This window comes from Aythya ferina, assembly GCF_964211825.1.
Source record: "Aythya ferina genome assembly, chromosome: 6".
NCBI classification, from domain to species: Eukaryota; Metazoa; Chordata; class Aves; order Anseriformes; family Anatidae; genus Aythya; species Aythya ferina.
The window spans coordinates 32,007,105-32,033,267 of record NC_140303.1 but is presented as its reverse complement, the minus strand read 5'-3'; the positions used below and the strand labels follow the sequence as shown (position 1 = coordinate 32,033,267).

General features: G+C 40.6%; 1 protein-coding gene across 18 annotated transcripts in view; it reads right to left on the bottom strand.

Annotated features, from left to right (window-relative positions):
• NCKAP5 (NCK associated protein 5) overlaps positions 1-26,163 on the bottom strand; it is a 435,525-nt gene that overhangs the window by 186,443 nt on the left and 222,919 nt on the right. For 14 of the 18 annotated variants that reach the window (XM_084524282.1, XM_084524281.1, XM_084524266.1 and 11 more), the window contains one exon: positions 1,500-1,633. The exons of 2 other annotated variants lie outside the window; for them this stretch is intronic. In XM_084524282.1, coding sequence (XP_084380408.1) covers positions 1,500-1,633 — 134 coding nt within the window. Of the gene's footprint in view, positions 1-1,499; positions 1,634-6,545; positions 6,652-18,521; positions 18,702-26,163 lie in introns of those variants that run through there. 2 more of the 18 variants (XM_084524272.1, XM_084524269.1) reach the window with 2 other exon arrangements.

The following is a 26,163-nucleotide window of genomic DNA, read 5'->3' as shown; positions in this document are numbered from 1 at the left end:
AATACTGTAGAAAAGAATCAGGCTACCATAGTTTCACAGGAATAATGAAGCTTTATCCTGAAAAGATACGAATATGCAACAGATAAAATTTTACCAAGTTACTGGACACATTATTCTGGAAACCGTTTGGTTTCCTCTCACCTCGTTCCTTCCTTTTTCTTAATCAGGACTGCACCAACTTAAAAAGTTTATTTCAAAGGTTTCTAATTATTGTGACTGTAATTATTGTTCTAAAATAAGCACCTCAAGAAATTTATCCATAAACAAAGATTAATATATAACAACATTTTCTAAACAAGAGTACAGGTGTATTTAATTTGTGTATATTATACAGAGACCCTGATCAGAATAAATAAAAATTGAAAACAAAAATCACAGAAAAACAGCAATCAAAAAAAAAAAGAAAAAAGAAAAAGAACATCTTTAACATTTTTTGAGAAAGAATTTCAAATATCTCTGAACACTTTTAAATCTAAAGAACATTAATGGAATTTTTCCAAAAACAAAATAACAGATCAGACCAAATTTTTTTATTGCTATTAACTGCTTTTTTGTTGTTGCCTAGAAACCCAATCTCAGATAGAGGATCAGCATGGCAGACACTGAGCAAAAAAAACCCCAAGAACTAAAAAAATTTTTTAAAAAGAAAGCCTTAAAAAAAAACAAAACACACACACACACAACAACCAAAGGAAAAAACACATCCCATAGCTTGTTTTCATCATATGAAACTGAACTTGAACTTTTCAATGATTTGGGGGCCTAAGGGAAGGAGACCTGAGGGAGTGAGTTAAAATACTGGATCTTGATGGAAAATATATAACATAAAATTCCATTGTCTCTTTCAATTCTGGTTTGATTGTTTTGTTTCTGTTCACGTGACAAAAACAATAAAAAATTCTATATGATGTACAAGATCTCATCATGCCTCATAAAAACAATAAAGAACTCCAATCCTTAATGTGGCCATCTGAATTAACAGTTTGTCTTCCATCCCCCTTTCAAGGCTGGCTCCCTTGTACGTGGAGCTCTGCCCTAGCACAACACTCTGCTCCAGTAAATGCAGGATGAGGCACTGAGCTTGTCCAAGGAGAATGATTACCCAGCTGGTAAAAGGCATCACTTTTTTGTCATTATTGAGATTGATCAAAACCACTGCTGTTGGTTAACAGAAAAGCAACCAAACATGGACTTATTTTGAGAAGTGAAGACCTGTACATCTTAGAATATTACCGGGAATTCTAACCAATACAAAATCCTGGAAATTAAAATGTTCACCATTATAGTGAAAAATGGCATAAGCCTTTTAAATTTTACCTCATGTAGAACAGTCACAACAGTCATTCTGACAAAATCCTGCTGTGTTTACAGAACTTCAGAGTGAAAGCATTTTTTGCCTTAGATTCCACCCATTCAAGCTATGAAGAGGTTTGATCAGTCTTTTTGAATCAAAGTTTGTTCTTCCCTTATTTTGAACGTAATTTATTTATGCAACATACCTGGAAAACTGTTCTTGTAGCCCACGCATCTGAGCTCTGCTACGCTCTGACTCCAGTGTTACCTCCCGTAATCTTTTTTCACTCTCAAGTCTTAAATGTCTTTCTTCCTCCAACTCATGTATCAGTTTCTCACGCTGAAAGACCATAGAAAGTTATTATTAATTGTACATGTAAAACACTTTTAGGATAAATTTTATATTTAATTTGGTAAAAATAATCAGATATTCAACTATGCAGTCCAATCATTTTATTTTATTTTTGGAATGGCAATAATACACAGAATAACAAATGAGGGATTGAGAGCCTTTCAGAGTATCCCCATCACAATGAGCTACACTTACATAGCTCAGACTTACTGAAGTCAGCTTAAAAGCTATTTAAAACCAAACACCATCCTCTCCTTCCAAGTGCTTTTTCTTCACCTCGACTCAAAATAAATTTCGCAAAAATATTTAAGATCTGTGATCTATCTTGCTTGGTGATAGATACAGGAAGCCTGAATCAAGTCATGATGACAACTTGCACCCATCCCTTAATGATTCAGTCTCAAGAACAGAGAAGGACAAGATTCTACAGCCCTGGTATTGCTGTAAGCAAACCAGAAAAATAAGACAAAACAAAACAAATAAACAAAACCAAAAAATAAGGGGCAGGATTCCTATGAATAGGACAGAGTCTATTTGAGTCTATATAAAGAAATACTATGACAAACATATGAATATGTCTGTAAAAACTGGGAATCTAAACAAACAATTAGAGGAATAAAAATGCCATTAATTTTACTGCTAGTTCTCAAAGGCAAATAGATTATGCTTGTTGCTAATTCTTGAACTACAGGAACAAGTATACTGTGCTACCTGGATATATCGACATATGTCTTGGAGTATCTGTTTTTTTTGTTGTTTTTTTTTTTTTTTTTTTAAACTTCAGATCCAGATACAAAAACATCACAGAAAAGCATCCTACTGATTTCAAAACTCTATTAAAAAGTAGCTACATGTGATTTAGGAGGAGTAGAACAAACTGAAAAGTTATAAAAAATGTTAATTTAATTTAAAAAATATATATGCACAGCCTTTTCCATGTGACCTTGTTACACAGAAATTAAATTAAATTAAATTAAATTAAATTTATCCTTGTGCGTTTAAATGGGATAAAAAGTCAATTTAAAAAAAAAAAAAAGCAATTAACATGGTACTGCATTATACTCCTCCAACGAAGGCGTTAGTTGCCTAAGAAAAGGTTAAGTTACTGTAAAGTTATCCTGGATGCACCACCTATATGCTTTAAAAAATTTCTGTGTGCTTGGTGAATTGCGATTTGTAGCCTGTCTGACATTCTAATGGAGTTCCATTGCTGACCTAAATTTTCATGACATACCTGCAAAAAACTATCTAGAAATTATACATACATTTTCATTAGAAAATAACAAAGGCATCTTAGTGTTAAGCCATTAAATGGGAGAGATATGTACAGATTGTACGTAGATTGTATGTAAGATTTGTACAAGTCTTACAGCTATAAATCTTACTGGATAATAATTTATAATAGTGGTAACCAAGGGACCAAAAATAAGAACATTACCAAGTGGAAAAGGGATCTTAAAGACAGTGATAAATAAGCAGATGCCACAAAGGGAGGCTGCACAGGATTAAATGAAATATCCACATACTTGTGCAAAAATATGGGGAATTACTCAGAGAATAGAGGGGGTTTGTCTATTAAGTCACACACAATATCTGGAAAATGTAAAACTGCAAAATGAGAAACAAATTATTGGAAAATAAAGATATTGTTCTAACTAAACTATCTCATTTCTGTTCTTACGGTTACATAACCACGTTCTGACAGGTGCTGAGTAATCCTTTGTTCCTGCTAAAATGAAAAGAGCAGAGTGCTCAGCACCAAGAAGAAGACACACAGCACCTTCGAGAAAGAGAATTTGTCCCATGAACAGTAACTCGGGCCAGTGATATGAGAATATTATTAAAAACAGTTAGACTTTCTTGAGATTTGATTTCATCAACACCAATTTTTAAGATTATGCTGTTCCAGTGGCCCTTGCTGAACACTCTTCTAATAGATGTATTTCGCTGCTGCTAAGGAGACACTTGGAGCTTGCAGGGAGTCAGAGGATAGCATAGAAAATGACCCAGGAGAAAGGCATGGTTACTAATCAGTGCTTAAGACAAGTTTACAAGACTACAGAAATTGGACTTAAACCCCAATAACTGTCCCTACAGTAACTGATAAGCCACCTTGGAGGAACTGCTCTGAGTGCCCAAGCTAATTCAAAGCACCAGGCTGTGCCTGAGCCTCGTGATGCAGGAACAGCTCCACTGGGTTACACGCTGAAGAACAGAGATTCGGCCATGTCTTCTGCACTCATCCAGCGTCATTACTGCCACAATGATCTTCCTCTGATACAGCACCAACCTCCGTGTGTCTGCTACACTGGCCATGCTCTTGGTCCTTGGATAAACCTTCTTTCTATATTAGGTACAAAGCCACATCTCCACGGGGAGGACTACAGAGAAATACAGTTGTTGTGAATATTTTGGGTACTTCACAGCGTTTCTTACCAAAATATGATACTTCAAAAAGCAGATGAATGTCCTTTCTTCCATATCACTGCCCGGATCTTTTCTAAGTTGTGTACAGCTTCGCTGATGCTGCCCTGCAGAATGACTGTGCTGCATCTCTGTGCATCTCAGCTATGTTGCCACTAACCACAAAACCAATTTCTAGCAGAACATAGAATATACAGCAGAGATTCACAAATTCAAACTGTCCCCTACAGGTCGAAGGGCAGCGTAAGCTATCTCAAGGTTTCATTTACCTCTTGCTGATAGTTCAGAGAATGCTGTTGCTACCACTTACTTCGTATTTTCAGGTGGGAAAGTCTGCATTATCATCCTACACAAAAAGATCAGCACATCCACAGGATTTTTTTCTTTTTTTTGGAAGAGTAAGAAGAGAAAAGGATGTGGGAGTTACCTTAAGAAAATTATCTGTAATGCAGTAACAAATGCACCTATCAAGAACAATAATATTATAGGAATTAAATGTTTTAGCATAAGGAGCTTCTGGACTGAGTTAAATGTCCAGTCTTTATTCAGTCACCTCAAGGGCCAGCATCACGACACAGTATTAGTTATATGAGCAACTTGCTGTACAAAGCTTATGCTTCTTTGAGGGTATGGGATGAATAACAAGCAAATCACAAGACTCTCTACAAGACCAGAAACAAAAGTACTAACGTATGACCCTGAAATTGTAGGTTCTCTTCCCAACTACAATAAATTTCCCATATGAATGAGAAGACTAAAGAGTCCAAAGGGAGAAAAAACAAGTAAGACACCACCCACACTTAGAGAGTTTTCAGTCTCTAGGACAAAAAACACTCACACATTCTACGTACAGTAAGCAGCTCCCAGCAACAGCGATCTTATCTACAAGGAAAGGTGACTACATTTTTATTCAAACACATAGAAGCCATAATGAAGAGTCAAAAGAGAGAAGTGAACCTCATGCACTGAAAGGCCAGGCTAAACACAGATTTTTTTTTTGTCCCTGGAAGTAGACTACAACCCTGAATTCTCCAGAAATTTTGCGTTGTCATAACACCCTTTATAAACTCATCTGTGCTAAAACCACTTTATTCCTGTGCAAAATAAAGGTGTGTGAAAAGAAATGAACTAGCCAGAAGTGGTTCCTGTTATTATACTGAATGTATGCTTACTGGAAAGGGATACGATTAGCATGCAACGTGAAGAAAAGGTTAAATAAAAAAGAAAGTGTTGTGAAACATCAATATGTTTTAACACCAGAAACATCGTTGCTATCTTCAAATGAAGTGATATGTATTCCCACTTGTCAATTCTTCTTTAATTGCAGCTTCTTCTCACCACGAGCTCTGCTCAAACTTTTCCCTGCTGCCTCTCCTCGCACAGCTATAACCTTCTCCTCTTAGAAGTATAACCCTTACCTCACTCTCGTTTCCCCTTTTTCAGCCTCTCCAGATAGCCTCACTTTCATCACATCTCCCTGTCAGATCTCTGGTAGCTTTCCAAATATGCAAAAATTTCAAGTGAACAAACTAGACTGAAAGTCAGGGTTAGCAAGCTCAACCAATACTTTTGTGTTAAGTACTATAATATTTTAACACTTGAAAAAGTACTGTTTGTAATTACTTTTTCATGAACGTGTGAGCAATTTGAGTTTCACTAGCTGCTCATTATGCTCGTGAGCAAGCATTTGCACGTCAACAAGTTCCTTTTTGTGTAGCTGTAGAAATGTTCATGTCAAAATGTTTCCTTTCTCATCCAGTCAGGGACATGTACCACACATTAATTCGTCTTCTCAAAGTTAAGCAAGAAATCAGAGTGAGATTCATGATCAAAACAAAATGCAGGAAAACTATTTATGGCTCAACCGAAATTAGGACATGTATTTGACAGAAAGATCCAAATTGCTCCTCAGCACTCCAGGAAGAGACAAACAGACAAAGCTTATTTTCAGAGTCCCTGGTTAGTAGCCGTGCTCTCGGCCCCAGGACTGACCCAATGCAGCCTTTACATCTCCTGTAATTCACTGGGACCATGTCGCAAATGTCAGGACATGGTTCCTCCACCTTACACCCAAGTGTGAACATCTCCGCTCTGGAGCTCTTGAATGACCCCTAATGCTACAACACCCGGTGGAAAACAGAGAAGTGACAAAAAATAAAAGTACACAGCACGAGTGGCAGCCACAAAAGGCAGAGCACGGGCATGTTGTACAGGGCAGGGGCTGTACGATCAGGGTTTCATTTCTGGTGAGAGCTTTACACCCACTGTGACTTTTTTTTGTATGGGAAGGCTACCTTCTTACCCATTTTTTTTCCACTCATGGCTATTTCACTATCAACCCTACATTTGTATGTGGACAACAGTCATGCCTTTGAATGTGGAGACTTGCAGTTAAACTCCTTTAATCGTTATTGCAAATAAAACAAGCAGAATCCAGTCCTGTCACTCAAAGCAGGCTACCATGACAAAAACTTACCAGAGTACTCTCTTCACTGGGGTCAAGCATTTGCCTAACTCAAGCAGGTTTCTCATTTCAAAATGCTCCAGTCTCATCCTACTTTTTTTTGCTGGACATACTTGACTGCCCTCCCGAGTACTGATGATCTTGTATCTTTGCACTCAAAAATAAATAAATAAATAAATAAATAAAACACTAAAAAAAAACACACATTTTCTCCTTCCCCACCCTACTATGCCATGCCAACAGCCTCGCTTTTTCTTAAAGTAGGTTTTCTGTAGGTTAGATGTGCTGGGCCTGCACGGCTTGGTGTAGGCAGGGGGTTCTGTGAGGAGAGGCCAGGGCTGCCCTGTGTGGGCACAGCTGGCTCCGGCTGCTTCCAGCTGGTTCCAGGCAGTTCCATCTGGTTCCAGCTGGTTCCAGATGCTTCCATCTGGTTCCAGCCGGTTCCAGCCAGTTCCAGCCCCACCACAGGGCCTCGCTGAGCCCCTCAGGCACCCTGGGGGCGCCTCAACGTACTTAAGAAAGGACAAAGCTCTGCAGGGCACCGAGGTGTTGGATTAAATTTGTTTCTTGCTGTCCAGATCTATTTTAATTGGCAATAAATTAAATTGATCTTCCCTGAGTCAGGTCTGTTTTGCCTGTGACGGTAATTGGCATGTGATCTCCCTGTCCTAACCTCAGCCCAGGAGCTTTTCCATCTTGTTTTCTCCCCAGTCCTGTTGAAGGACCCCACCACACCAAAATAGTTTATTTTTAACTTTGCTAGTTATCTTTCACATAAAAATCATACTACTCCATTGATCAATAATATTATCTCTATTTTAAAAACATGGCTGTGCATCAAGATTTAAAACTATAGACACCTGCAAGTGAAATACTCAAGGCATTTGGCCTACACATGCCACGCGTGCTGTACAGGTTGTAGGTGTTCAAAAGGGAGTCAGCCCGACAGCACCACAGAAAGTGGCCCCTCCTTCTTCTGTTTAGCCCTTCTTACAAACAGACGGGTGTTACAGGACTGCTCAGCTCAAATGCGAAAGATGTCTTAAAGGAGGCACAAATGGAACCTCCCCTCATATTTAAGATTAATTCCTAAGTAGTAAAATGGGCTGCTGTTTACACAGAAGCAAGATAAGCAAGATTCCTCTTTCTTCTTGAATTTGTTCATTGCTTTCCCAGTGTATCATAAGATGGTACTACTATGGCACTACCAATCACGTTAACATCAGAGAACAATTTTGTCAAAAAAAATCGACATCAATATACTTAACACAGGCTTAATGTTGCTCTAAATCGGGCTATTAACCTGCACATTAATTTTTTAACTATTTTTAAGCATTTGCTAAAGAGGGCTACAATTTCTGTATAATTAATATTGATTTCAAACAGTTACTTTGCACTGAATTTAAATGAGGTGGAGAAAATAATACATTTTTTTGTTATTGTTGTATACAGTCTGCAGCACCACTAAGTCAGTGCTGACCTGAAGTGAGTCTTTCTGTAAGTTGTTATACAATTTCTGATGATAAGCATCTGATACCTTGCATTAAGAGTAATAATTTAATAGAATCACAGCCTGGTCTGGAAAAAAAAACATGGTACCAGCCTGAGGATCAACTGGAGGAAGCAGACAACAACAAAAAAAAACAAACAAGCAAACAAATAGCAACTAGAAGCACATTAAAATTCTGCAAATCAGTTTTTAGAGCAAGTCAATGCCCAATACTGTTATACATATATTCAAAGTACTCAGAAACACTATTTTGCTATAATACTGGGGACTATCTGTACCAACACAGTAGTGCTGGGGGTGTTCAGAGTGTGCTGCATACTGCAATCACTGTCATATCAGCATTCGGTAACTCTGGAGCCTCTTAACCAAATTAGTGGATTCCAGCTCACTGGGCAGGATACAAACATAAGGACATTCATCAATATAAAGGCTGTGCTGCAACATATACGAGGGTTTGGAAAATTACTGTCAGGAAGGTGTGCACAGAAATATAAATTGCCTGTTCAAGATGATGTGCAAGAAGCCTGGGACAGGTCACATCGGTCTAAACCCAGATGTGGGCTCTCTGCCCCAAGACCTTCCTTCCATCACTGCCTCCAGTCCCTATGCACACACAGGCAAATGGCCTGGGAAGCATGAAGAGATAGTGGTAGCTCCATACTAGGTGAAAAGCATACTCAAAATGTAAAGATATACTCATAAAGATAAGGAAGAAAAAGCTTTTAAGTTTTTCTTCTGCCTGAGAGGAGCTAGACACTTACACTCCACTTTTGCAAGCCTTCTTCAGGCAGCAGCCATGGAACAGCATGGAGTAAGGAAAGGGGGATGAGGAGGGCTAGCCCCCATCCCCTCGCTGGTGGAACACTTCTGTTTTCCAAGAATTAAGTGTGAAATATTAATTGAAATGGAAACTGGGATTTGTGACTTCATCTCTTAGTTGGTTACTTTAACAGGGTAACTTTTCCTGATGCAGTGAGTATTTAATTCCCCCAATATAAAACATAGTAATCAAACAGTATTTGATCAAGTGCCTCTTGTCCACAGAAGACACCTGAACCCCCATTACCCAGAGCTCAAAGCCCAGGGCTCCCACGTGAGGCGGGACCTTTCCATCAAATTCCCTTTGTGCAACCTGGTCCCAAACCCAGCTCACAGGAGACTAAGGTCCTCTGTCTAAACTTACTTCATTCACAGATGACAGGAAAGAATCATGATTATAAGAATAGAGAGAGTAGATGCCATTTGTTACTCCATCATAAATTGTACCAGGTACTGTACTTTTGTTCAAATTAAAATGAGTGAAACTTCAGTGTCCTTTGTTTGCTCCTCATCGATCGCTGTTAAACCAAATGTTTCTCATTCTGTAATCAATACTTCTCTGCAAAAATAAACCAAGGCACTGACAAACAACTTTGCAGCACACTGCAGCTTTCCTTGTAGCGGACTTTGACAGCATGAAAAAACACTACCCCAACGAACAGAAAAAAAAGAAGTGCATTGCTTATTGTACTTATTACAATTTTAACAGGCTGCTTACAGCTGAATCATTTTACTGTAACAAGACTTTATTAAATCAGCCAGCTATTGAAGCCAGAACTTTCCAACAGTGGCAGTTAATATGCCTTTGTCCTTTATTAATGTTTCCAGCTATACTGGGAAAACTGACAAATACTCTTAAACACTCAAAGCTTTCCCAGTGATGAAGTTATAGGTGTTTTTAAACCACTGTGAAGCATTAAGATATAAACAGTAATAACTTAAGCACTTGGAGGGTTCATGGAGGGAGAGGTAGCTTTATTTCCCCATCTCTTCAAAATAAACTTAAGGGTAAAATTATGTCGTTGCTTTGTAATCAAAATGAATTACCCTTTCATCTGATAGAGGCTTGTACCACAGAGGCTTAAGAAGACAATTCTTTGACTTATGTTACATCTCTAATTTTTTTCCCCAATTATTTCACGATGTAATCATTTTTCCTAACCTTATTCCCACTAAAGCTCTGCAACAGCAAGATATAAACAGCATAAAAAGCATCTCCGAATTTTAGGCTGGTATCTTCTAGCTCTTTCATTCCAGTAAGAAAAAATGATGACTCTCTGGAATAGGATTCTGCTCCCAAAATGACAAGCTGCCCCGAATAAGCCAGGAAAATCTAATTGGCACTAAATAATTTGTATTAGCATTTCCTAAAACTGCCTTATACACAGTTAAAGTGAGTAATTTCAAGCAAATAATTTATTTTTCACTATTAAGTTTTAATATGCTGATAGATCTCTCCCTTTTGCCCCATAACAGAGTAGCGCATGTGTTCCGTGACTACCAGATGTAAACTTCAGGCTTTGCTTGGCTCTGAGATGAATAGCAGGATAGGAAACATTTATTATTACTAGTGATATTTTAGTGACAGTAGTTTACAGACTTTATATTCTTGGGTGATAACACTGCTCCAGAGCAATTCAAGTAAATTAGAAACACTTTCTTGGTATGGTTACTACTTCCGAATAAAGTAACGCTGCCTTTCATTGTGCAGTAGCTCAAAATTGCCACCATGTGGCAGGACAGCAACTTAATTTAGCATTATTTATGCTGCACTGATATAGATTTAATTGCATCTGTACAACAGAATAACTGCTGTGCTGAAGCTCCTTTATCATTGCAAGCCTACAATTAATCTGAATTAGGCAGGCTATTACACGAGCAGCGCTGTATATATAGTTGGAGTTGTAACATTTATTTTACAGATTTTTTTAACAGAATAATTCATAAAGCCTTTCAACGCAGAGCTAGATGGCTAGCACTACTGCCTGCCCATCTCCTTCGACAACTATGGCCACTCCTCAGAAAGGAAGCTCTTACTGCCAACAGCTCGTTAATTCTGTGAAACATGCAACAAAGGCCACAGAAAATTGGAATTGCCATTGAAAATATAGTAAAATAAAAACCAACACCAACACCAAAACCCACTCCTAGTCTTCCAGAATCAACTGAAGGCAAGTATATGGTTGACTTTTCTTTTACCACCTTTCCTGGAGTCACACCTGTAGATGTCTATTGGGTTACACCCAATCGACCACAGCGACTCGCACCATTTGCAGACACGCTTTATGGAGGTGAACCACCTGCATCCCTAGCAGCCACCATTAGCTAGAACTTCTTAAAGATCATCTCCAGATCACGTTTTCAAAGTTGAACAAAGGCAAGGATTTTTATTTTATTTTTTTATTTTTAATCCTGTCTCCATCATACAACAACTGCTGTTCACTCAAATTCACAACTGATAGCCCAATTTCCAAGACTGGCATTGATCCTCCGTTCTCAGCCTAATTCTTTTTCCATTTTGGATATATTATTTCCTCACAGGGGACGAGTGTAAAGAGAATACTCTTAGTGAACAAGGAAGTCCCACACAGATCAAGTTTTTTTTTTTTTTTTTTTAATTATTAATCTTAAAATGATAATGCTTTTCAAAAATGAATTTGCAAATTTAATTGAGCTTTTAATAGCTTCAACAGACAGTAATTAAAGAAATTTCATTTCCCTAAATTAAACATAATGTAATGTTTTTCAAGATCAAGTAAAAACTTCGAAACAGTATTAAGACAGAGATAACTCATATGAATACCTAGTATTCAGAAGCGTGCAGAACAAACTTCTGTCAATACCAAAATGAGAACCAGTGCAAGTAATATGTAATGTAATGGAAATTTTTTTCTCCCCTAACACACGTTAAGTTTTAATAGCTGATTATAATTCCAAGCTCTTTGCTACACATTTTTTTGATAAGGTGACATGATTATATTAAGATGTCTAACTAAGTACAGACATGGGATTTTTTTTTTTTTTTAATGCTATTTTAACTTGCAGCGCAGGCAGAACATTGACTAAAGTTCTCTCAAGTGCTTTACGTGTTGTTTTGTGCCCTACAGCAATGCTTTCAAAACAACTATCTAGAAAAAAAAAAAAAAAGTCACGGAAGTTTGTAAATAAAGAAAACTCTCACTTAGGGAAGAGTCTTTTGGCAAGAAAACCAGTAGGCCAGCAAAACATTTAATTAAAACGTTGATGTTTCTTTACTGTTACCATTCTACAACCAACAGAGACAAACATGAACTCTTCTTCCACATTTTCCTCTGCTGCTCAAAAACTCGGCTGCAGAGAGTTACCCATCCCTTCTGGAGGCAGAGGAAGGAACTGAGGAATGAATACCAGCCATTTTCACTGTTCTCGTTGACCACGTCCTTGAGAAGGCCAGCAGAACCTGAAGGAAGAGCCGTGGTGAGGCTGGTATTGCTTGGGGCTGGAGCTGCCAGCAGCAGACAGGTCTCTGCTTTATGCTTGCTTTCTGCTGCTGTGCTGGGCAAAGGGCAAACAAAGTAGAAGAGTAAAAAGAGCAAGACAGGAACCAAAAACAAGAGTAGTGTGCCCTTCTGATGTTCCTTCTGCTGGCGGAAGGACGGGTCAGAAGGTACCTGTCCTCACAGGACCTGACGGGGGCAGAACTAGCACTGAACACACAGGTCTGGCCGTATGACAGAGGGTTGTTTCCACAGTTGCACATGCTCAGATGACATTTAATTTTTGATAGGGCACAGCTGTGTTTTATAGTTAAGTAGTAGATAATTGCTGTCAGTTTAGATGAAGTTCCAGCCTAAGCACTGTTGTGATTTCATAGAAAGAAAAAATAAAGTCCCATAAAGAACAAAGGAGAACCTTATTACAGTACTGTGCTACTTTGTTCAGTGCTATTTTCATTAACTTGTGATTAGCACCAGGACTTATCGGCCATCAGAAACCAATCAACTTCTCCAAGCTGATTAATCCCCAAGATTAATTACAGTCCAATCCACATAGCTGTGCAGAGTGTCTTCATCGCTTAACAAGCACCGTGTGGCTTACGCTTCATGGCTGCAGGCACCACCCAGAGCAGCACCTCTCTGGGCTAGGTCAAACCACAGGTAATGCTGGCTGCCGTTCCCAGCAGCTATGGATTCCAGCCCAAACACAAAAATCCTTACACTTATAATTCACTCTTGGAACCGCTAATAGAGGCATAACAGGGTATTGCTCAGCACGTGAACTGTGACGGACTGACACCTCCGTGGCTGCCAGCCCACCGCCAAACAAGCTTTGAAGTCCCCTGTGCGCAGAGGCAGGCGACGGAGCAGTGCCGTGACCTCGCCACCTCTGCTGGGGGTTACTGTCACAGCGTAAATTACTTCTGCTTATCTGAAATGAACGCGAGCCTATGCCCAAAGCAAATGTGTTTGTTTTTTTTTTTTTTCCCCTGTAACTGACCAACGTGTTCGTTAGATGATACGAATGGCTTCTTTTCTACAGCTGGGTGCTCACAGAACAAACAGGCACATGGCTGAACCAAGCATTTCCCACTTGGAGCTGGGTTAGAGAGATAGGAGGTAAGCAGCAGAGCACAGGATAAGCATTAAAATAAATAACTAACTTCTAAGAGTTTTATTTGGTGTAATGGGAAAGGCCAGCGGAACTGTGCTTCACTGCTCTGGGGACCTCTGATATTTACGCAGAAGCAGGGAGTAGCATGCGTTCCCTGCCCTGATGCTAGGGACAGTTAGCATTTCTTCCCTCTCTGAACTTCTCATGAATGTATTCGTATTTTCTGCTAATAAATGGGATATCAAGAAGTTAACTGAAGTAGATGTCAGGCTAAACAAGAATTGGGAGGATGGGAGATGCAGAACTGATCATAATGATTGTCAGAAGTGGCTCAGAAACATCTGCAGTGCCACCAAGCCTCCGCGGATCTGGGATATGCTGATATTTTAGTTTCCAGACACACTTCTTTTTGCCTTTCTCAGCTGACACACTCAACACCTCCGGCAACACTGTTTTGCTCCTAGCTACCTTTCCATCTAGCATTTCTATTTCCCAGGCTCCTTACAGCATTGCTCATGAACATGTCAGATCTTATTACAATTTTTTCTGTGTTCACTTGAAGAGTCCATTTATGGCTGGTAAGTAACTGCAAAAAAAGGTACCTTATTTACTCAGCTGTTTCATGCACGTATTCCAGAGGCCTATTGCTTTAGTTTTCTGACAAATGGACCTCTATCGTTTTCACTCCTTAAGCACTGCAGGCACTGCTGTAAGCAATGGGGAAATACGGTGCATTTTTTGTTGGCTGGCACGTCTTAACTGGTATTTTTAACCGAGCTGCCACTGCAAAATCTTTATGAGGGCTGATGATGCACTCATCCAGAAGAACTGACATCACTTGCAGAGGCCAGACTGAGTTTGCAAGCCCAGTAGATGGAAGAACTTGAAATAAAAAAAAAAAAAAAAAAAAAAAAAAGAGAAAAAAAAAAAACAACAAGTTTGCATCGTGTTTTTCATTTGTTCACTGGTCCAACCAGAGTAATTGAAAGACTGTATCACAACCTGATAGCATTTTGCAGAGTCCCTTTTCAGTAATAGGTTCACTTCAACGTCTGTTCGAGTTTCCACAGACCAATTTCAGCTCGACTCTAAGCAGCAGCCAGGCTCTACCCCTTCAGTCTCCTTCCCTTACTAGGACAGCTGGGGTAGGTGTACTTCTACAGGAGCAGATCAAAACCAGATACACAGCCTCTAACGTTGAGCTCTCTGGTTTTCTTTGCCATGTTTATCTATTTACACAGGATATAACAGTTTTATTGCATCTAACCATAGTTTATTCTAATTTGTTAATTGCACTTAGTCATGTACTCATCTCTCATTTAAGACATGACTAAAAAGTCTGCTATTTTCCAACCTAACAGCAAATGTTGACAATTACAGCTGCTTGATTTTCTTGAAGAAAAATAGAAAAGGCGTTTCTTTCTTTATAGAAAGTGCCAACTACTAAAACCAGAGTGTGACTCTCTTCTCTGCTGCCTCTTCCACCTTCACACTGGTTGAAAATATCATAAAGAAGGAGGTGCAGCTATTAGGCTGAGAGAAGATCTGTCTCTGAACAATAAAACACTTAATCACATAATTAACATGCCGTGTTCTTTCCAAGTGAGACCTTCCACATGCTTTTTGTATTGTGTAGAGCACTAGAATAGGAGTCAGGGGAATCGTGCTAAATTTTTGGTACATTTTGGCCAGCACATCAAGGCTTCCCATCGCTTCCACACAAAGTTCCCTTACAGATGCTCTGTAAAAGCAACAGAGCGACCTCCCCAAATCACGAATGCTCAGCAATGCTCTTGAGATTGCCTGGTTCACAACCACGTTTGTCTGTCCACTGGGTGTAAGAAGTATGAAGAGCAAACTACTTGTAATTATATAGTGCTTAAGCTGTGGTGAGAAAGAAATTTTGCTGTTTATCTGCAAAACAGGAAATTTGCTGTTCACTAATGCTTCTGTGGACCGCTGTAAAATATTACTGCTTCCTGTAACTCACTCAAGACATCAGGATTGATTATCAATTTCCATACAGGTGAAATATGAACAATCTTTATCTAAATAGGGCTGAAAGAAATAACCCAGCTTCACTGACCACAGAGGCAAAGTCAAACAGAGCTGGGTTGACTGGAATTGGGGTGCGCAAGCGTTTTGGTCAATTACTCGGCTGTTGTGGGGACAGGGGGGTGAATCCCAGCTAGTACTGGTGGCTCTGCCCCAGCCCTGGCATCGAGAACCAAGTCAGGAGCTACATGGGAAGAATAAAGCTGAGAGAAGTTTGTTTCTTCGTCCCATTTGCATTACATTTCCAGAAACTTGATGTTCTTGCTTCCTCAGGGCTCACACAGATATTTCTGCAAACCTGTTTATGTCCCGTATAAAGCTCTTCCTTTTGTAACGTGTTTTACACGTACACTCCTTCTTCGCACCTCAACTTTCATTCACCTCCTCCTACATATCCCAGTTTGTGAGCAGGCTGCCCTTACCAGCTGCTGTAACATACAGCTGCTGAGTGCAACCAACAACTCTAAAAAGCCAGTTTTAGCATAAAAATCCTTTTCAGCTTCAGATTTAAGGCACATCTTCTCGTACGGTATCTCCCACGTGACAAGTTTTCCATCGGAGGGGTAACATCACCTCAGCAACATCTGTTGGGCAACTGGATGTACCACAAGGTTTCCAGCAACAGCCTGGGAATCCTGACCTGCTCCTCCAGCGACAGCCACGGGGAAAGTTTTTTAACTGGAAAACTCTGCCAGCCAGCGCTCCGGGGCGCTTGTTAATGGATACTACCAGAAACAGGATGTTCCCAAGAGATAACAAATTTTCTCTGGCACTCAGAAATTGTTTCTAAATAAGCAGTGTCACCATGGATGCCAATCACAAATCTGCAGTGTAAAGATGTAATTACAAAACGCCTGCTGCACGGCTTGTGCATACTGAGCCAAATTCCCTCTCGGTATTCATCCCAAGTGGCTGGGCTGTGATTATCCACAGCACATCAGCACCCCCAGGCTCCAAATGGCTCCCAGCACTACTTACAAGCATAGTAAGATCCTGCCTCTTCCCCAACAAGTTCACTACCTACACTGGCAATCACACAGCCAGCAGAAAAGTCAGAATAAAGGCTGTTTGACAAATAAGCTGTTTGGATCAGACATCAAGCATTTGCCAAGATTATTAAAGAATTCGGTGGCGGAGGTAGTATCCTGTCTTGTACAATGCTAACGCTAAAGAAGAATATGGCCTTTAATGAGAACAGCGAGTAGGGATTTTATCCACATGGTTATCTGAAGGCCACAGCAGGTATTGGAAAGAGAGAAGGACTTAGCAGCACAGTTTGGAGAATGAGTGAAAGCCGCTTCACAGCCAGGTAAGGCCCTGTATCAGGCCTGGTACTTTTATTTGTATTAGTTTCCAGAATAACTGCAGAGTGCAACATGCCAAGTGGTATGGAAATAACACAGTCCAAACATCACAGTCATTCCCACAGTCTAGACAGTCTCCTCTCGCAGGACATTTAAGCAAGTCTGATCACCAGTTCCAGACTTGGAAAACTATGTCATGAGATCTTCATTATGAAAGATCCCATAGAATATCAAAAGATGCTTTATCACAATGCAGTGAGCAGAGAGCCAAAACAAACATAAAGTATGTAAAAGCAAATTCCTGACAAAGCAAAAACTGAATTAAAGATTATGAGACTGAAATAGGGCGGAAAAGAGAGGAAGAATCAGAGTTGATAGCTCAAGCCATACGGATCTATGCAAAGCTATGCAAGTTTAGCATACAATTTCCTCGCTCTATTCTAATATTTCTTCTAAACCTTGACCCGAAGTTGCAGAGAGCAAGGTGATTATGAAATGCCAAGAGAACAAAACAAAATAAAACAATAAAGTAAAGCTCTGCTTTATGGCATAAAGAACAGTCACAAGTCCAAGTCTTGCTCTGGTTGCTGTGACTGGTTTTCATGTCTACTCAAAAAGTGCTCTGTGCTCTGAAACAGGCAAATAGTTTTTTCCAGCTTCTTCTCTCTCTGTTTCACTCATCTCCAATAGAATATTTTCTGTATATATATATATATATATGTTTTGGGAACCGGTCAAGACACTGACACATTTTGATGTTACCTTGGTGCTGCAGAACTCAAGCATGGACCAGGACTCCATTGCACAAGATGCTGAACAGAGCTGGTGCAATGAAGTTTTCCTCTAATACGATGCAATCTAAAGCACTGCTGGAGCTGACTCATTCTAAGGGTCAGCACCAACTTAATGGTACAAGCTCCAAGAGCACTGCATTCATTTAAATAAATGGGCATTTAATGGAATCACAACTGAGCAATACTCTTGGTACATAAACTTTGTCCTTCCTCATGCAGAAATTTTGTTTCTCTCTCTCCTGATAACCTTTTCTTCCGCATTTGGAAAATAAGGTCATTCAGCAGGACCCAGACAAAAAAGCGCCTTGGTTTGTGTATTACCTAGTGCCACATACAAAAAAAAAAAAAATATATATATATATATATATTTCAGTTCTCATTTCTATGATAACAACAATGAAGAAATTAAAATCTTACTTTCTCCATCTCTCCAGCAGTGAAAGTGCTCACTGGCGCTGGTTGGCTTGATTAGACAGAGGCAAATTCAGGGAATCAGTATTGCTGCTTGGCTGCACCCCCTCTGCCCTGCTTTAGCCATGCTCTGTGCAACAAATCAGTAACTGGCTCCATTTGCCATGAGGGCAACTGCAAAGTTGCAAAAAACCCACAGAACCACTGGAAGAGTTGATACAGATGCTGTAAGAGGAAAAGGCTGCAATTTTTCGAAGGGATATTGTGACCAGAGCTGCATCAATGGACTGAAACCAGTAAGACAACAGTTCTTTGGTCTTACAAGAGGGCCTACAACATTGGAGAACAAAACCTAAAAATACTAACAAAGAGGTTTATTTAAAACAAACAAATGAAAAAAAACAACACCAAGCGTATCACAGGGGTTTCGCTCCTATTAATCTGAATAAATTTACCTTCCCAGTTCGCAGGAAATTCCAACTGTTGGCCCACTTTATCCACTCACCTTTCCTCTTCAGAGCCTCAGACGTTGCGACTAATTCAGCGCTAGCCGAGATTGCTTTCCGGCATTAGGGAAAAGCTGCCCGTAAACGCTCTGCCTGCTCGGGCTGCAGAACGATGGCTCTATTCAGGTCATCTTGCAAGAATATTAATCCAGTGAGTGTGCAGCTTCCCGGAGTCAACTCATGCCATTGCCTGGAGGAGTTCAGGATTGCAGAGCTTAACCTTTGATATGAAAATGGCTACAATTCACTGTTATTAGTGCATGTGCGCATCACTCCTATTAGGCAGTGAGGTATTGCCTAGAGCGGGGTACAGCTGTTTCGAGTCATAAAGTGGGATTTGCTTCACGTTGAAGCCAACTGCCGCTCTGATAGCAAATATATCCATAGCTACTATGAGACTGCATGTGCTTTTTCTGTGCTGCCTTCAACATCCCCTGCCTTTGTTATCTAATGTATAAATGGCAATTTCCACTTGAGGGCAATTTAGTTTATGACATACTTTCTACAGATTGCCTTTCAGACCTTATATAAATGCATTTCGTATATATATTTTTTTCTCTGTTCAATGATTCTTATATAATGCTATTTCTCTCTTTTTTTATGTTGACTAAATACTTCCAGAGACTCGTTGGAGAGACAGACCACTTTGGTAGATTCCAGCAGGAGAGGCAAAATTTATTTCTGCTCCTTTGGATTTAACTATGGTCTTCCTCAGTGCTGGCACCTACAGCAGCATCCCAGGCAAGCGCAGCAAGAGAATACCAAAAGTGAGGAGAGCGTATCGCTGCCTTTACAGTGCCAAGCACCAAGAGTCCCTGCAAAGCTCAGCTTATTTTCAAATACTGTAACTAATATTTTCCATCTCAGAAACTAAACAAACAAAAACCCATAAGTTCCAGTGAACCAAAAGTGACTGGGTTTGTGTTCCACTTTTACAGTAAGTCACATATTCTGCGCTTGAACAGATGGTTTGCTTTTTAACAGGGCTTTGGACATAGGTGTTATTGTAAGTGAACGTAGCTCCCTCTCCTGGTTGAAAGCCAGATTCAGAAAGGCCACTAACTGGGGCAGGGGGAATTGTCCAGCATCTTTTTATCCCTGTATATGCTCACACAGTTTCTATTACATTTTAAACAACGAGACTGAAAGTAAATTGGTTTTAACGAATATGCTCCTTACAATTTATTGTTCAATTTGGTGATCAAACCAGGCTCTGAAATTAATTAACCAGGAACTGACATAGGCCTGAAAGGCAGAATTATTCTGAGCAGACATAATCAGGCTTTTATTACTTCAATTTCAGAAGAGTGAGCAATTTATTTATTTATTTTTTTAACTTTAAAGTAACTCTTGAAAGGTCTAACTACCTTAACTCATGAAGAGTCCTTAGATTCATAAAATCCATAAAGTAAAAAAAGAAAATGTCAATGTGCTTGCAAAGTTGTAGAAACCAAACCAAATATGTATGTACGTATATATATATATATATATATACACACACACACACACACACACACACATACATGCATGCACACGCAAACACACACTTAGGAGTTGTAAAAATCTAAAAAGAACTAAAATTCTCTCCTGGACTAAAAATTCTAAAACAACTAAAAATGAAACTGCTAAGTTGTGGATGAGGACAGTTGGCCTAATGAGGTATGGACAATTAATGAGATCCAGGAGCATTAAAGCAGGTTTGCAGAGAATTTCAATAGCCATTATTGATGTTAACTACTACTAATGCCACCTAGTTTCTCTGACAGCCATGTGACAAAGTTTCTAAGAAAGAGGAGCTAGACAGCATGGCTGGTTGTAAAAACACACAGCTTCACAGAGAAGGCACAAGGGTCAGACTGCTCCTTTCTGGTTTAGGATGTTGAATATTCAAAGAGACATTTTACAACAGCGGCTTTGCCTCTCTCTCTGCTACTTTCTAATTAGAGCACAGATAGATGATTTCATAGATGTAAGAACCCAGAAGTTGGGAAAGATAATTTAGCCTTTTGTACCTCATCTTTAACACTTCATTTATTACTAAATATCATCTATTTTTGCATGACCCGGGTGCTTCTGCAGCAATCCCTGCTGTCCCTGGCCACGGTGCGGACCCATCACGCTGATGACAGCGAGTGCCCCCCGGCCGCAGCCGCTCGTCGCATCGTGCTGCCATCCGTCAGGCTGGAGCTCACGCACAACCTCACGATTCCCTCTCGGGCATAAGGGCAAGGTGCCTGGTGCAGATGTGAGGGGCTGGGCCTCTGAAAATGCTGCCTGTGCTCCTTTTAAGAAGGCTCCCTGCTTGATGATTAACGAGGCAGTGTGAGCATCAGCTTCGGTGCTGAGCGCACAGCCAGAATGTGGCATGAGACTGGGTGCCTGGACTGTGCTGGGAGCCAGGAGAGGTACACACAGCTTTCTAGAGGGGGAACAGGTGCAGAAAAAGGGCAACTTCCTATAATCATGGCCTGCCCCTATAAATGCGCATTTCCAGCTTCCTGCAAAAAAAGACGGAGATTTAGCTTTTTATTTCCGACTTCATTTCGCTTCAGCTCAACAAAGCATCGTCAGGCAGGGCTCTGATCTCCTCTTTCTTCTCACCAAAACCTCATACCTACATTCAAGTGAAAGAGGAAACAACTGAAATTACACACAAAACAACCTGGAGCTTGGAAAAGTAGAGAATATGGTCAGAGTCTCTACTGATTTTCATAAGATTTCAATCAAGACCTTTTCTGCAATCTAGCACATCCGACTCCTTGTGAATGCTCCAGTTCAGCAGCCCATGATGAGAAGAGGGAGCAAGAGAGAGATCTTATCACAGCTGATTACATTAGAAGTTCAGCTTCAATCCGGGAGAAAGACTGGTTTGCATTTCAATCCCAGCAGTTTTACAAGAGGCTGTTATGTATATCTAGGAAATTACATTTTAAAAAGTTGTAACAAGCAAAAGTGACTCCGTTCCTAGTAATAGCGGGGTATCTTACTGCAGGGAGACTTTTCCTGCCTTTCCCTTTTACTTTTTCCACTCTTTATTTTAAAACTTGCAGTCTCTAGTATTTTATAGCAAAAACTGTTTGTAAAGCAAGAATTGTGCTGATCGCATCAGAACTCATTAATATAACTTGTTTTTCCATTATTAGCACCATCTGAGCCTGTTGAAAGCCTTAACCAGGGCTTTAATTTTTCCACAGAGAGCTTTAAATTAATTAGTGGTTTACATGCTAACAAAGAATCTGATACATTCATAAATCAATCTAATGCAGAAGGATTACCAGAGGGTGGAAACCTATTCAGTGGGGACCTCACATTCAGTTAACATGGTGGTTTTTAACAAAAGGGTGCAGGTGTGGAATAGACAGACACCGGGAAGAGCCCACGATAATCACTTTGCATCACTTAAATACGCAGCGGGACACATGGTAAATCAGAGCCTAGGGCCCACCCTAAGTGAAAGCCATGTACACATAAAAGGCGCCATCATCCCACTTTAACCTTCACAGCTAAATTGCCAAAGTGGCACAATTTCTTTTGTGTAGGTTACAGGCCACTGAACTAATGGAAAATAGAGTAGATTTAAAGTACTTGGATACAGAAGTACAAACTACTGAAGCAACCCTGTAACATGTATGCATATAAATAGATCGAATAAATAAAATCTTGAACTTTTTCTAGGTAATTATTAACTGAAGTTATTAAAACATGATGTAATTCTGTGTACGTTTGGTTCACTCAAGGTATTTAATCTAGATGTCTGCTAACACAACACTTAATCTATCACAAAGACTCTGCTATGTAACTATGGAATCGTTTTTCTTGTATTTTTCCTAACCCAGCATTGTTCACTGTTAATAAAATCTCACAAAAATGAACACTTTTCCTGGTATTGTTCTGTGTCCTAAAGATCCAAAGTCATGCACTTAAGGTTTGGTAAAAACATTTGGACCTAATGAGTCAAAAATAAATAAATAAAAGAGGACTGACTAAAACAGTTTCTAGCTTTTATGATCTTTTGAAATAAACACTTCATCTGTATGGAAAGCTGTTAATTTTAATAAAGGAGACACCTGCACAGTCTCCATCAAATTCATACACGCTGTACACACATGAAGTGATCGTATTCTTTTCCCTTACAGAAAGGTAAAATATCTTTGATGAGTCAGAAGTAACATGACTAAGAACATTTCTAAAATGCACATTAAAGAACTGAAGGCCACAAGCAAAAGAGCCACACCACAGCTATGCTCACTGCTGCTGGTGCTTCCAGTAGCTTGACTGGCAGCAGAGCAGATGTGCCTTCTGGTAATGACTAATCATTAATATTTACTGATGAGAAACTTGAGCAAATGTCAGGTATTCACAGCCTAAATTTATTTGGTTCTCCTAATTCAAACAATTTATAAATGCACGTTCACACAATCTGATGTATGAGGTATCAGATTTCTATACAGCCATATGGAAAAAATGGGATCTTAGAGTCAGCTCATATTTTTGGTGATGAACACTAGTCTTGAAGTGCAATACCTTCATTTGTTCTCTTCTTTAGAGTGTCTTCTGGTACATATCTACTTCCAATAATCCAGTCATGAAAAATACATGTCTGGGACATGGGAAAAAATACATTTCTACAGGGACTGTTGTGGAGCTGACACGCTGGTATTGCACACAGTACAGCATGCCTGATCTTTTAGCCTTAGCTTTTAAAAAAGGTCTCCTCATAAAAACCACATTCCCTCATCACTCACCTTGTTATTTACACAGATGCACGAATCCCTTTTTGAGCAAAGATATCACAGCTTAACTAGTTTCTACAGCACATGCTTAGCGTTGATTGTTTGATGTTGTTCCTGTGTTCGAGCAGGCCTCGCCGCTGCGGTCCCTGCCTCAGCTTCCAGGGACCGCATGCAAAATGCAGAGACCGCAAATACTGACGGGCCCCCGCGCAGGGAAGCGAATTATAAATAGCACATTCTGCACATGATTCCTGCAGGGAAGGCAATAGTGAAGTCTGCACACAACTTTCTCACACTGCGATCAAACAGGTGCTGAACAGAGAGCAGGCAGGGCAGGCCGAACCCCGTCCTGCAGCCATGTGCTGCCACGGACAAACACCTCTGGCCCTCTGGCTCTGCTTGTCCTAGAAGTGGCCGTGGGTTGGTGTAATGCCACCGCTTCTTACCCTCATGACCCATCTGTATTGCAAAACCCCAATAAAATGTAAATTTTTTGAAGTAAGGAAGGAGCACTGGCACGGTACTAAATGAGGTGCCCCCCTGCAGAAGGCTGGGTGATGTTTCGTGCGGTTTGCAGAGGCAGGAGAGGGGGCACGGCTCCTCCTGCAGGCTGCTTTCCACCCACCCCACACCACGTACAAATAATGCTCCTTGCGAGACAGCACGGTGCTAATAGCAGCAACTGCCGTCACCCCTGCCCTTCCCAAACGAAGGCGTTAGCTCACTGAAAGGCCAAAGCCAAAGGCTTGCTCTGCCCAAAATCCCCCTCCAAAATTTCTCTGTGCATCTTTCCTAAGAATGTGCCCTGAGACCGGCCAGCGGTGTGGGCTCCGTACTCCATGGCCCAGGAATGCAGCCTACCTGAGTTAATTGGCCCACGGCCTCCCCTGCATTCAGATACTCCATCTCCCGGACCCATACTGCTTCCACACTGCTCACAGCTGAGTTCATTAATGTTAATTAATGACCGCTGTGTTTCATATTAAAATTACCGGTTCTGAGCTCTGAGACACAGGCAAGTTTCCATACATCAGCTGCTTCAAAGCAATTGTCTCTCCAGGCGCACTCTGCCTCGGCAGTAGTTGCAGGATAATTGTGGAAATGACCCCTCGGGAAAGAGCAGGAAAACTGTCTGATATTTACCTTGGGGAGAGGCTGCACCCCTGGGGAGCTACCTGTCAGCTTGTAACAGGCTACAGCACTCAGCCTCACAACCGATTATCCAAAATCACACTCTGCTTAGCAGTGCCGTGTGAGGAATCTCACAAGCCCACAGTAAAAGGCACCCGGCGTGCCTGACCCCCAGGAGATGAAACCACCAGGTGGGTGCGACACCAAGGCCAAAAGCCCAAGCCTGGGGCTTTTTCAGAGGCCCCACTGCTTCCCTGCCCTGCTGCAGCCCTCTCCCAAAGGCATGTTATCATCTCCAAGCTGCTGAGAGCTGCTGGGACAGAGGAGGCTCGATTCCCATTATTCTGTGCTGTTCCTTGAGTCCAAAAAGTATGTAAGCAAAGTTACTGAACAGTAAATAAAAGGAATTGTAATGGTCTTTGAATCCGAGTGTTATTTATCAGGCAGAGAGGTCTTGCAGCAGTTCACTTGTTATGACAACTCTTCTTCCACCATAAATTACTTCAGGACAGTGACAACCTACAAATTATAGGTTTTCTACTGAAAATAGGGGGTCTCTGGAATCACATATACCAAAAGCATTACCAGGTCTAGAAGGTTAATCACTGTTGCTTATTTCATGAAGTCTTGAATTATCCCGCTAAGTGTATTTTACATGCAATATATTATATTGGTTCTATGCCTCCAAGGGAAAACTGGTTTTTAAAAAAAAAATAAAGGAAACACTTCAAATACAGTAAACAGCTCTTTTCAGATTTTGAAAATTGTTTACGCTGGAAACTAAAATGCAATTCTAAACCCCATGCCTGATCTTTGCCATCCTTCCTGAGGCAAAATCCCCTCTGAAGTCAGCAGGAGTTACATCGTGGTTATCGGCTGCTGGATTATGGCTCAACGTGACAGAAGTTTGCTTCTCAGTTCCTAGAGAACTTCAGCCCCAACACGCACCCCATAACCAAGTGCCCCATCTGCCTGACTGCTGAACTCTCAAAACTTTCTGGTGGCCAAATCAGCCCCAGCACAGACCCAAGGGAGCTATCTTGGGGTAATGCTTGCACCATGCCTGGCACACAGCAGGGATTTTGTGCAAATCCCACTGCCCTCCTTCCCCTCACTATGAGCCATGAGGATTGCCAAGGCTCCTGTCCCTGCAGAGCCCCCTGTCAGCCACCCTTCCTCCGTTACAGAGCTGCACGTGGCTATCGTCATATCGCTCATGGCAGGTTTCTCTTGCCTGTCACCCACATCCCTCCAAACCTTCTTGCGTTGCATTGATCACTAATAATGATTTATAAAACGCACTCACCGGAGGCAGCTGGGATTTTAAGGACCTGGAAGCACACAGCTAACTGAGCGTACAGGTCCTACACAGCTTCTCTCCACCAGGTTAAACAAGTTTTGCCCCAGATTATTTCACAGCCAACTGTGAGACCCACTCAGACCAACAGCAGCATCCTAAGTGTGTCTGAGGGAGTGGATCTGGGTTTGGGACTTTTCTGCTTTGTTATCCCATGGAAGCCTACGACGTTTTATCCAAAGACAGGGACAAACAAACTTCTTAACAGATGGGAAGAGTTCCTCAGATATTAAGTAATTAAGCACATTCTGCACATGTTGGCTCCGAAAGAAAATTGTTTTGAAGAGATAAGGCACTCTGTTAATTGAGAGCACTGGTTAACCAAAAATCACTCATTTCAACTTTTGCTCACAAGCCTAATCTCAAAATGCTATGAGAAAAATGAAGATATAAAGAACATTACATGATTTACAAGTTGAT